At 53.2% G+C, this 13,348-nt stretch overlaps 2 protein-coding genes across 3 annotated transcripts; one reads left to right on the top strand and one right to left on the bottom strand.

Annotated features, from left to right (window-relative positions):
• The first annotated feature begins 28 nt into the window (after positions 1-28).
• phlda1 (pleckstrin homology-like domain, family A, member 1) lies at positions 29-2,310 on the top strand. Its single transcript, XM_060049650.1, has 2 exons — positions 29-1,016; positions 1,361-2,310. Exon 1 carries the CDS (start codon positions 445-447, stop codon positions 982-984), a length of 540 nt encoding a protein of 179 aa, XP_059905633.1. The 5' UTR covers positions 29-444; the 3' UTR covers positions 985-1,016; positions 1,361-2,310.
• Positions 2,311-7,416: 5,106 nt separating this feature from the next.
• Positions 7,417-13,082, bottom strand: LOC132455693 (crystal protein). Of its 2 annotated transcripts, XM_060049620.1 has the most exons (9): positions 12,459-13,082; positions 11,946-12,147; positions 10,888-10,998; positions 10,815-10,837; positions 10,572-10,699; positions 10,168-10,286; positions 9,425-9,565; positions 8,829-9,001; positions 7,417-8,101 (listed from the first exon to the last, which is right to left on the bottom strand). In XM_060049620.1, exons 1-9 carry the CDS (start codon positions 12,945-12,947, stop codon positions 7,658-7,660), a joined length of 1,830 nt encoding a protein of 609 aa, XP_059905603.1. In that variant the 5' UTR covers positions 12,948-13,082; the 3' UTR covers positions 7,417-7,657. The 2 variants fall into 2 exon arrangements, with proteins under 2 accessions (XP_059905603.1, XP_059905602.1); XM_060049619.1 differs by lacking the exon at positions 10,815-10,837 and having other exon boundaries at positions 10,865-10,998.
• Positions 13,083-13,348: the final 266 nt, after the last annotated feature.

Below are 13,348 nucleotides of genomic sequence, written 5' to 3'. Positions count from 1 at the left end.
ACATCATTTCAAACGGATCGAGTCACTCGCCGCCAACATCTGCCTCGTCCAGTGGTCTCGATTGAGGTGTGGGGGGGGGGGGGGGGGTGGGGACTAAACCTCATGTGGAAGATGTGAAGCTTTAATTAGTTCGGTACATGATTTATAAATATTCAATTGAACGTCGCGAGTCCCGTCCCCTCTGGCTGTCACTCAGGGGGGCGGGGCTCTGCGGAGAAGGGGGGAATCAACGAAACGGGCAGACCCCTCTCTCCCTCACTCCCTCTCGCCCATCGACCACCGCACGACCACTGGACTACCAGACGCGTTAAGTCCGCAGCAGCTCCTCGTCCAACGCCTCCCCGACGAGGCGCGCCGCGGGTCCCCTGGAGCGAGCACGCGGTAGCGGTGCGTGAAGACGCGCGGCGCTTGAAGACGCGCGGCGCGTACGCCACGTACGCCAAGATGTTGGAGAGCGGCGGCGGCGAGGCGCTGAAGGACGGCCTGCTGGAGAAGCGCGGCGACGGGCTGCTGCAGCGGTGGAAGAAGAAGCGCTGCGTGCTGACGGAGGAGGGGGTGCTGCTGCTGCCGCCCAAACAGCATGACCCAAACCCGCACCACCACTCGCACCACCCGCACCTCCACCCGCAGCCGCCTGGGGACACCGGCCGCATCAAGCAGCTGCACTTCGCCAACATCAGGACGGTGGACTGCGTGGAGCGGAAAGGGAAGTACGTGTACTTCACGGTGGTGACCACGGAGGGTCGGGAGGTGGACTTCCGGAGCCCCCAGGAGGCGGGCTGGTCCGCGGAGATCACCTTGCAGATGGTTCAGTACAAGAACCGCCAGGCGGTGCTCGCCGTGCGCTCGACGCGGCAGAAGCAGCAGCTGCTGGCCGGCCCAGGGGTGGGGGTGCCCGGGCACGGCAAGACCCCCACCGGACATGGAAAGCCCCCTCAAGGACACGGCAAGACCCCCCGCGGCGCGGCGCCCGGCGTCGCCTAGAGACACCGCGGTCGACGCGTTCACAATCCGCGGTAAGAGAGGCAGCGCGCGCGCGCACGAGGTTAACCACGCGTGCGCACACACACACGCACACACACACACACACACACACACACACACACACACACACACACACACACACACACACACACACACACACCGCGATACATAAAATGGGCGAGCACTTGATTTCTGATGGTTAAGAACTATCGCCTGTTTGTCACGTCCCACACGTCGCGTTACGCACGGGAGCGCGAGCTCCCGTGCGTAACGCGACCACCGGGCTCTCCTACTGGGTGCTCCGTGTTAGATCTCTGGTCTCGGTCCCGTCGCGTCGTGTTGCTGGTCTCAGCCTCTAACGGGGTGTACTCCGCAGGTCTCTGGATCCAGAAGTGGACTGTAGAACCGGGTCACCTCACCTTTCAGCACCCCTCCCACCTCCATCACCACTATGGAGACACCCCCACAGACATTAGACCGGGACCGGACGTGACCGACGGGTCATCACCTCCCCCCTATTTATGAAGTGTGTAAATATCCATGTCGTCTGTCTTTTCTACCCTGATGTTGTCAGAGGTCAGAGTGTAGGCGAACATCTGTATCGTGTCGATTGAGGAGAGACCTTCACTGAACACCATATCCCAGCTCTCCTCTCCCGACCAATCAAATGTGAGCCGCTAGGATCCGCTCCACCGGACCCTGGTACATGAGGATGATTTGGATGTTCGACGTCGTCCTGACGACGTCCTGTCGTCAATGCTCCTTATTGAGTAGCGTCATCCAGGTTGACCAATTTACCAATTAGTTTTCACAAATGAACCAATTAGTTGACAGCCATTCAGTAGTAACAACCCCTGCTCTGTCCAAAAGGTTGTTCAGCACAAAGTTATTGTTACAGTGTCTTAGCTCATGCTAGCATCTCTCTGCTTAGACTGTTAACCCTGACATAAGTCCCAGCTCGTACCTCTTTACTGTATAAAAGGGGTACCTTTAATGTAATAAAGGGGGTCCAGGGCGAATGAGAGACAGTACCCCTTTAGTGTACTCCTCTATCTACTGTACCCCCTCTATACTCTATACTATACTATCCCCTCCTGTCTCTCTTTCTCCCTATCTCTCCTGTCCTCCCCCTCACCCTCTCGGCCCAGCGTGGGTAAGTCAGTTACAGTTGGTATCTGGGTAACCGTCAGTTACCGTCGGTAGCCATCAGTTACCAGTCGGTAACCTGGGTAACCGCCTTAATGGACATTCCAGGCACAATTCTTTCACTCTGTTGTAGAAAAACTGATTCTGTCCAAGTGTTCTTTGAATAAAGTTATAACATAATATGTTGAGCTTCTAGTGGATTATTTCAAACACGTTTTAAGGCTTTTTATGGATGTTTTGTAGTGCTAAAGTAACATGAGATATGAGTAGATGGTCTATACATTTTATAATAACTTAGCATTAATTATAGCTGGATTTTTATGAAAAATGTCTCTCTCTCTCTCTCTCTCTCTCTCTCTCTCTCTCTCTCTCTCTCTCTCTCTCTCTCTCTCTCTCTCTCTCTCTCTCTCTCTCTCTCTCTCTCTCTCTCTCCTCTCTCTCTCTCTCTCTCTCATATCAGTGTGTTTTTCTGTTTTGACCAGCGGTTATTCTGGGAATAAGTGAGGCTCATTGAGATGGAAACATGGCCTTCAGCGACACCACGGCAACAATACATCCATTGACCCAACTAGAGGGGTGTGGCCTGTGTGCTGCTATAGTTGATCTCAACAAGGGGGGCGTGGCCTGTGTGCTGCTATAGGTGATCTCAACTAGGGGGGCGTGGCCTGTGTGCTTCTATAGTTTATCTCAACGAGGGGGGCGTGGCCTGTGTGCTGATATAGTTGATCTTAACGAGGCTGGCGTGGCCTGTGTGCTGCTATAGTTGATCTCAACGGGGGGGGCGCGGCCTGTAAAAATAAGCTTAATATGATCATATGTATATAATTTACTAGGATAATTATGTACTGAAGTTTTCCTATTATCTGGACCTCAGCGGTCTTCTCAAGAAACATACTTTTTTTTGAGAGATGAGATGTAAAGCCTTTCACAGCTCCTTACCCTCACCCTTACCCCAGCCCTCAGAGGAAGTCCTCCTACCTGCTTGATGCCGTCTACGGTAAGAGCGCCAAATGGGCTCTTGCTATCTGCGTTAGCGTGCTATCTGCATTAGGGTGCTATCTGCGTTAGCGTGCTATCTGCGTTAGCGTGCTATCTGCATTAGGGTGCTATCTGCGTTAGCGTGCTATCTGCATTAGGGTGCTATCTGCGTTAGCGTGCTATCTGCATTAGGGTGCTATCTGCGTTAGCGTGGTTGGTGATGCAGACCCTCAAGGTGACCTCCTGTGTGTTCAGCGAGATCAGACTGCCCTCAGTCCTGATAAACAACACGCACACAGACACACACGCACGCACTCACGCTCGCAGACAGACACGCACACACACACAAGGACACGCACGCAGACACGAACGCCCACACACAGACGAATGCATGCAGAAATACTGTTCAGCTTGGATTTTTGAGGACCCATCAAAAATATATTTAACCTTTCTCCCTCAAAGCCCTATAAACACACACACTCACACACACACAAACACACACACATATGCAAACACAAACACACACACACACACACATACACACACACACACACACACACACACACACACACACACACACACACACACACACATACAAACACAAACACACACACACACACACACACACACACACATACAAACACACACACACAAACACACTCACACATACAAACACACACACACACACACACACACACACACACACACACACACACACACACACACACACACCATACACAAACCATACACACAACACACACACCACATATACACAAATACATACACACACACACACACACATATACACAAATACATACACACACACACACACACACACACACACACACACACACACACACACACACACACACACACACAAATATGTACTCACTCAGAACCCCCCCTCCCCCGACCTGTTGCCGTGGTGAGTTAGAAGCCAAGTTGGCAGGGCTGAGTTTACACATCATGAGAAAAGTCACCTTGTTACACACACACACACACACACACACACACACACACACACACACACACACACACACACACACACACACACACACACACACCTCCTCTGGATCCTGGCTTCTATGGTGGTGAAGTCGAAGTCATCCTGTTCAAACGCTCTCTCTCTGGTTGAAGGTCACTGATAGGCCGTCCAGCAGGCCCACAGCCAATCACAGCCTCCGTGTGAAATACATCATTCACCTCTCTGAAAACATGATAATTAGTTAAGATGGTGATTAGGTAAGGATGATTACTCTCTCTCTCTCTCTCTCTCTCTCTCTCTCTCTCTCTCTCTCTCTCTCTCTCTCTCTCTCTCTCTCTCTCTCTCTCTCTCTCTCCCCTCTCCCTCTTCCTCCCCTCTCTCTCTCTCAACAACTTCTCATGGTCCACTATCATCTCTTGCTCGTCTCCATGGAAACAGGAAGATGCACAGAGTTCAGTACAGGTGACCTGTAACAGAGTGCTAGCAGAGGCTACACTAACCAAGCCAGCTGTAGCTAAGCTAACAGAGCTAACTAAATTAACCCAGCCAGCTGTAGCTAAGCTAACAGAGCTAACTTAACTAACCCAGCCAGCGGAAGCTAAGCTAACATGAGATAACTAGCATAAGTTAAAATAAGATAAGAGACGGGTGCAGTGCCCCTCTCAAGAAGCAGTGGAAGATGTGGTTAGTGATGGCCGTCACCACAGTTACAGAGGGATGGAGCCACAGGGGTCTGGCCCCAGGGCGCCGGGCCGGGACAGCGGACCCTCAGAGCTCTCTGGAGCCGCGACTAACGTTTAGCTGCCGTTATAAACACACAAAGCAGCTGTTGTACAGCTGCTGTCCGAACGCACTCCACACATCTGTCTGTCTGTCTGTCTGTCTGTCTGTCTGTCCTGTCTGTCTGTCTGACTGTCTGTCTGTCTGTCTGTCTGTCTGTCTGTCTGTCTGTCTGTCTGTCTGTCTGTCTGTCTGTCTGTCTGTCTGTCGCTCGGTCTGTCTGACTTGTGTCTTGTCTGTTTCTTGGTCTGATTGTATCCTTCTCTCCGTCTGTCTCTCTGGAGAGAGAGGAGCAGGGGGGACAGGAGGAGGTGGAGAGAGGAGCAGGAGAGAGAGGAGGAGGAGAGAGAGGGAGGAGCAGGAGGAGCAGGAGGAGGAGAGAGGGGGAGGAGCAGGAGGAGCAGGAGGAGGAGAGAGAGGGGGAGGAGCAGGAGGAGGCGAGAGGGGGAGGAGCAGGAGGACTAGGAGGAGGAGCAGGAGAAGGAGAGAGGGGGAGGAGCAGGAGAGAGAGGAGGAGGAGCAGGAGGAGGAGAGACGTGGAGGAGAGAGGGGGAGGGGCAGGATGAGGAGAGAGGGGGAGGAGCAGGAGGAGGAGGAGAGAGGGGGAGGAGCAGGAGGAGGGGAGAGGGGGAGGGGCAGGAGGAGGAGAGGGGGGGAGGAGAGAGGGGGAGGAGCAGGAGGAGGGGAAAGGGGGAGGGGCAGGAGGAGGAGAGGGGGGGAGGAGCAGGAGGAGCAGGAGGAGGAGGAGGAGCAGGCGGAGAGAGAAGCCTCCCAGTGTGAAGACAGTGCTCCCTGCAGACTGGAGGGTTTTGGAGGAACAAAGGAGCCATCCTTCTATTTCTGTGAGCCCTCCGGCGGAGCGTGTGGAGAACAGCTTTATGTTCCACTCCTGGGTCTCGTGACTGTGCTGTCTTAGTGTGTGTGTGTGTGAGCATGTGTGTGTGTAAACGTAGGCCTTTTTGTATGTAAGCGTGCCTTTGTGTAAGCATGAGTGATTGTAATTGAAGTGTGTGTCTCTCTAAGCGTGTGTGTGTGTGTGTGTGTGTGTGTGTATGTGTGCGTGTGTGTGTGTGTGTAAGCGTGTTTTTTTTGTGTGTGTGTACGTGGCTGTCTGTGTGTGTCTGAAGAAGAGTGTGTGTGTGTTTTTTGTTTGTGTTGGGTGCCTGTTAGTGTAAGTGTGTGTGTGAGTTTTTGTATGTTTGGGTTTTTGTGTGTGCCTGTGTGTGTGTGTGTGTGTGTGTGTGTGTGTGCGCTTGTGTTTGTATATATATGTGTGTGTTTGTGTGTGTTTTTTTTTGTGTGTTTGTGTGTGTGAGCGTGCCAGGCGTGCTCCGAGTCTGTGCGAGGCTCTTGTCTCCTTGGGGGGTCATGGGGTCCGGCCCCGGGGGTCACAGCAGAACAAAGTCATACAGTAAACCACCATGACCAGTAGGATAGAGAGAGGGGAGAGGGAGGAGTAGAGGGGGTGAGAGGGGGTGAGAGGGAGAGAGAGGGGGTGAGAGGGAGAGAGAGGGGGGAGAGGGAGGAGTAGAGGGAGAGAGAGGGGGTGAGAGTGGGTGAGAGTGGGCGAGAGGGAGAGAGAGGGGGTGAGAGGGGGAGAGGGAGGAGTAGGGGGAGAGAGGGTGAGAGAGGGGGGGGAGAGGGAGAGAGAGGGGGTGAGAGGGGAGGAGAGGGAGAGAGAGGGGGAGAGGGAGAGAGAGGGGGAGAGAGGGATTAAAGATGATGATTTATGATTTAATTTAATGAGGAGAGAATGTTCCTCTTGGGAGGAAAACCATCAATACTTCATCACCCCCCCCCCCCCCCCCCACACGACTACGAATATGTCCAATTAAGCAAAAGAAGAACAAAGCAACAAACACATGTTAATTAACACAATAGAGATGCAGATTGAAGCACTCTCTGTCCCCTCCCCTACCTTCTCTCATATCCTATCAGAAGCCAGGCCCTGACAGCACTATCAGCTGTCTTGTCTTGAGGACCTTATCTGCATAATAATTATGAGGCCAGGTTTCCATGGTGACCATGCCAGTGATGGGCAGGAAGTAGAGTGGGTGTCTGGACCGACTGGGGGATCGTAACAATGGGTTTCTGTCTCCGTTCTGACAGGATGGAGACCCTCATCGATCATTTAGGCCATTCGACCCGGGTACCTGTAGGGGTCAGAGGTCATCCGGCTCTGGGATGCAAGCTGGTTGTGTGTGCGAGGGAATGATTCCATGGAGTGTGTGTGTGTGTGTGTGGGGTGCGTACGCTATGTGCGTGCAGTATGTGTGTTTGCGAGCGTGCGTTTGCATTGGGTGTTCGTGCGGTGCGTATGTGTGTGCGTGTGATGGGGTGTGTGTGTGTGTGTGCGTGAGGTGCAGGCAGCTTTATGAGGAATTGAATTACTAGTCTGTCACCTCACTGGCTGTGCACTACTGGGTAACACACACAGAGACACACAGACACACGCACACACACAGACAGACGTGTGTGTGCGTGGGTTATTGTGGACAGATATGAAAGGTGGCAGTTTAAGTGACCAGCTGAGTGGGGGAGAAGACAAGAGGAGGGAGGAGGTTATAGGTCTTTATTATCAAACTGCTCGTGTATGGAAGCAGGCGCTACACGCTAATCGCTACATGCTATCGCTACATGCTATCGCTACATGCTAGCTGTTCTTCCTCCTTGCGTCCGTCTAAACTGGAGCCCAAAGAGAGGTCAGGAGGTCGTCCGGAGAAGTCTCTTCAGCCTCGCCGTCGGCCAATCCCCTTCCGCTGATCGGGCCGTATCGATCCCTGATCAGTAGACCCCCAGGTGGTCCCAGAAGTCGCAGACGGCGTCGCGGAGCCCGGGGTGGGCGTGGCAGGGCGTGGTCAGGTTCATCACGAGGCGGCGGGCGTCGTAGCGCGGCCAGGCGGGCGGGGCGGGGCCGCGGCAGTAGGGGGTCAGCAGACGGGGGGCGGGGGAGGGGTCCCCCCCGCGGGCGAAGGCCCCCCAGTAGCAGAGCATGCGGTCCGAGAGATGCCCCTCCTCCGTTGTCATGGTGAAGTTGGCGGCGGCGGCGGAGTGGAACAGGAAGGGCAGCTCGGCGCCGTGGCACACGTGGCGGTAACACGGAGCGACGTCGGACCAGACGCGGGTGTCGGACGCCACGTGGTCGAACACGTACATCCACACCGGGCTCTCCCTCGCCGCCCGGGCAGCCCGCCGCGCCGGGCACAGGAAGATGTAGTCCGTCACGATCTGACGCACGCAGAGAGAGACACACACACACGCACACACACACACACACGCACACGCACCGCACACATGCACACACACACGCACACACAAACGCACACACACACACACACACACACACACACACGTAGAGTTACACACACACGCATGTAGAGACACACACACACACATACACACTCACACAAATAGAGTTACACACACATGTAGAGACACACATACACAAACACACTCACACACGTAGAGACACACACACACACACACACACACGTATAGACACAAACACAGAGACACACACACACACACACGCATGTAGACACACATACACAAACACGTAGAGACACACACACAATCACAAACACACACGTAGACACAAACACACACACACAGAGACACACATACACACACACATACAAATAGACAAACACACACAATATTTTAATCAGGTGTTAATGTAACATTTATTGACAAATGCATGTATTTATTTTCATCCCTTCTGCCCACCTCTCTGTCTATTTGCCGCCCTATCTGTCTGTCTGACTTTTTGAAACCTCCCTCATGTCTTCCAGGCTCCGCCTGAATACTGGTCAGAAGACGAAGGAACACGAGGCTGCAGCGCCCTCTACTGGCCGTCAGCAGAAGGCTACAGCGCCTTCTACTGGCGGTGGGCAGCTACGGCATGCTAAATGTGGTTTATTCGGTCATGAAGTACACTATTATTATCTCTGGGTACCTGAGCCAGCATGGCCCGGCGGTCGGGGTTAGGGTAGAGGGGCATGTAGCGGTGGAGGATCTTCAGGGCGTGCTGCTTGAAGATGGCGGTGGTGTAGACGGTGCACTCCACCACGGAGACCGGCTTGGTGAAGACCCCGTTCACGAAGAGGACCCCCTCCTCCGATGTGGTGCCTGAGGACCACACAGGAGACAGGGGACTCACTTTGTGTGTGTGTGTGTGTGTATGTGTATGTTTATCTGTCTGTCTGTCTGTGTGTACTCAGTATGTGTGTGTGTGTGTGTGTGTGTCTGTGTCTGTCTGTATGTGTCCGTATGAGTGTGTGTATATATGTGTGTGTGTGTCTGTCTGTCTGTCTGTCTGTCTGTCTGTCTGTCTGTCTGTCTGTCTGTCTGTCTGTCTGTCTGTCTGTCTGTCTGTCTGTGTGTGACGTATAAGTGTGTGTATGTATATATACTCTAATATATGTGTGTGTGTGTGTGTGTGTGTGTGTGTGTGTGTGTGTGTGTGTGTGTGTGTGTGTGTGTGTGTGTGTGTGTGTGTGTGTGTGTGTGTGTGTGTGTGTGTGTGTCTACGTGTGTGTGTGTGTGCGGTACCCAGCAGGAGGGGCTTGTCCGTCTGCCAGTGGCCCGCCAGGAAGGCGGGGAGGATCTGCTCTCTGATCAGCGTGCCGTCGAGGACCGGACCCCAGGTCTCAAACACCTCCAGGAACCGAAAGGGATTCACCAACCGGGAGCCTGGGGAGGCAGAGAGACAGGTAGACAGACGGGTTCACCAGCCGGGAGCCTGGGGAGGCAGAGAGACAGGTAGACAGACGGGTTCACCAATCGGGAGCCTGGGGAGGCAGAGAGACAGGCAGGTAGAGAGACAGAGAGACAGGTAGACAGACGGGTAGAGATACCGAGAGATAGGTAGACACACAGACAGGTAGACCAGGAGAGAAACAGACAGGTAGAGAGACAGAGAGACAGCTAGACAGTTGGATAGAGAGTCAGGTAGACACACAGACAGGTAGATGGGTAGAGGGACAGGTGGCCGATAGACAGACAGGTAGAGAGACAGAGAGACAGACAGGCAGACAGACAGGTTGAGAGAGACAGGTAAAGTGACAGAGAGACTTGTAGACAGACGGGTAGAGAGACCGAGACAGGTAGACACAGACAGGTGTACAGGTAGAGAAACAGGTAGACACAGACAGGTATACAGGTAGAGAAACAGGTAGACAGGCAGAGAGACAGACAGGTAGAGACGCAGGTAGACAGATAGACACACAGAGGGACAAACAGGCAGACGGACAGACAGGTAGGCAGACCGACTGGTAGAATGCGTGGAGCCCTACTTGTCTTCATCTGAGCCGCTAGGACGGCCTGGGGGCTGAGCGCTAGCAGACACACGATGTCAGTAACGCTACAGTTAGCCTCGTGGCTAAAGGCCTTGCCTAGCCACAGGGCCTCGTGTCTGAAACGCACACACGCACACACACACGGAAGTTTGTTATGTTTATGGCATAAGCCTATATTATATATATATATGATATATTGTTTCTCTTTCTTTTGACAAATGTACTTATTGTAAGTCGCTTTGGATAAAAATGTCTGCTAAATCCCCTGAATGTAAATCAAGGAAACTGTGTATGCTCTGTGTTTATGGTGCCAACATGTGTATGTTTGTGAAGCGTTCTTGTAAGAGTCCCCAGTGTCTGGGCGGGTGCCGTGTGTTCTGTCCGCCACCAGAGGGCGCCACCTTGTCTTGAAGGGGATGGAGAAGGGTAGGCTCTGCAGGGCAGCCTGCCTGAAGAGAGGCTGGCTGGTGGGCATCATGAGGTGGAGACCCACCGACTGGGCACCGGCACTCTCCCCAAACAGAGTCACCTGGGGGACACAGTAGTTAGCTTCTCTCACTCTAAATATGTCTGCTAGGGCCTGTCAGATGTATTAGCATATCTGTTAGCTGAGAACATGTTAGCATTAGCATGTGGGGACTAGCCTTGCTGGGGTCTCCTGAGAACATGTTAGCATTAGCATGTGGGGACTAGCCTTGCTGGGGTCTCCTGAAAACACAGCGATGTTTCTCTGAATCCACAGCAGCGCCGCCTGCTGGTCTAAGATCCCATAATTCCCAGTGGCGGCCATTTTGGGGTCTTTCCCTGAGACGAGGAAGCCGAAGGCACCTGAAACACAGAGTCACACGACCGTCAATAGAGACTATCACATGACCGTAAAATAGAGACCATCACATGACCACACTGTCACTAGAGACATCACATGACCACACCGCCACTAGAGACCATCACATGACCGTCACTAGAGACAGTCACATGACCACACCGCCACTAGAGACCATCACATGACTGTCAGTAGAGCCCATCACATGATCACACTGTCACTAGAGACCATCAAATGAACACCGCGTCAGAGCGTGTGATTGGATCAAGAGATAACAAGGTTATACTACTGATATTCCTCCTGAGCTGTTGTCAGCCTACTGACGATCTGGAGTTTACAAACTGAAGGTTAACAAAACTAAAGAACAGAACAATCAACATATAATTCAACCATTCCTATTCAATGAGTCTATTAAAACACTCAACTCTTAAAAGACGGATGGAGAGAGATGATAGATGATAGACCATATATGTAGATGTAGAGATGTATGATAGATGATAGATGCATGATGATGATAGATGTAGAGATGTATGATAGATGATAGATGATAGATGTATGATAGATGTAGAGACGGATGATAGATGTATGATAGATGATGATAGATTATAGATGATGATAGATGATAGATGATAGGTGATAGATGTATGATAGATGTAGAGACGGATGATAGATGATAGATGATAGATGATAGATGTATGATAGATGATGATAGATTATAGATGATGATAGATGATAGATGATAGGTGATAGATGTAGAGATGGATGATAGACATCCATCTCGTTGTCTCTCCCTCCATCAGCCTCCGCTGGTGAAGTTTAGGAACCGGGATCAGTGGGACCAGTGGGACCAATAGGACCAGTAGGACCAGTGGGACCAGTGGGACCAATAGGACCAGTAGGACCAGTACCTACCTACCAGTAGTCCAGGCTGACCAGTAGGACCAGTACATACCCAGGCGGTACTCCAGGCTGACCAGCAGGCTGTTGGAGGCGTTGCTGAGGACGCGGCCGTCGTAGAGCGGCTTGGAGGCGGAGCCTGCGATGAAGTCGCCCCCGTGGACCCAGACCAGGACGGGGAGGGGCTGCAGCAGGGGGGCGCTGAAGTTGACCGACAGGGGGGCGAAGATGTTGAGGTACAGGCAGTTCTCGCTGACCTGCGGCAGGCGGGGTCAGAGGTCAGATGGAGTCAGAGGTCAGGGTGACGTCATTACAGACCAGGTCTGAGGTCAGGGTGACATCATTACAGACGGGGTCAGAGGTCAACGTGAAGTCATTACAGACCGCGTCACGCGGGCTATCCTACCGTCCGTATCGATGCCCGAACAATATTTACTAGAAATCAATGAACTACTAATCAATGAACTACAAATCAATTAAAGACAATAAAGTATCCGTTATTTTAGAGTGACGATATTTATCTCAGGGACTAAACGGGATCTATGAGGGTGAAGTGGTGCGTGTGTACCTCATGCGGGCAGCGGTCACCCATCGGCGCTCGGCAGCCCTGCATGCAGCCCGCCCGCGGGGCGCGCGCGCTGTACACCCCGCGCCAGGGACTCGGCGCTCGGGGGGGCTTCCAGCGGTACGCCCCCACGGGCGGGTCCGCGTACGGGACCCCGTAGAAGACGTGTGCCTGGTCCAGCGTGACCCCCCGCAGCGCTCCGTTTTTGGTCTGCACCAGCGGGCCAGAAACGGTCCCGGGTCCTCCGGGAACCTCCGACTCAAAGTCCTTAAAGTGGGTTGACGTGGAGACCGGCTCGAGGCGGTCCCGGGACCCATCTCCCCGGGTCTGGTCCCGGTCGGGGATGGAAGGCCGCCCGAGATAAAGCCCCCTCAGCCAGCCCGATAGGTCCATGTCGCCAACATCTGACGACCTCGCGCCGCACAGAACCGCGAACCCCAGCGCGCAAACGAGCCAAGCGCGTCCCCGAGCATCCATAGCGGGGTTCAACATGAGCTACTTCAGGACTCAGAGCACAGCAGACGGAGAAGGTCAGACAACAGGCTGGATGGTGGTCCGACTCTCTCCTCGGACTTGTGACTCTCATTTACCCGCCGAGCCGCGTCAGATGCGCGCTGGACAAAGCGGCCAGTGACGCACCGATAATGACGGACCGCGCGCTCTGCGTTAAGGAGACTTCCAGCTCGGACCTGTGGTCCCTCCCCGGACCTGTAGTCCTGCAACGGGACCAGTCCTAGGCTGTCCAGGGACCTGTTAATCCTCCCCCGGGTCAGAACCAGAACACTGTGATGATGTTTAAGACACGTCGGCATAACTTAGTTATAATAAAGTTTTCATTGTTCTCAGAGTCTCCATTCTCTGAATTGAGTCTCAATTGATTGTGTCGGAAATGC

This window comes from Gadus macrocephalus, chromosome 4 (genome assembly GCF_031168955.1).
Source record: "Gadus macrocephalus chromosome 4, ASM3116895v1".
Taxonomy (NCBI): domain Eukaryota; kingdom Metazoa; phylum Chordata; class Actinopteri; order Gadiformes; family Gadidae; genus Gadus; species Gadus macrocephalus.
Note: the sequence above shows the minus strand (reverse complement) of the source record. Positions and strands in the feature narration are given on the sequence as shown.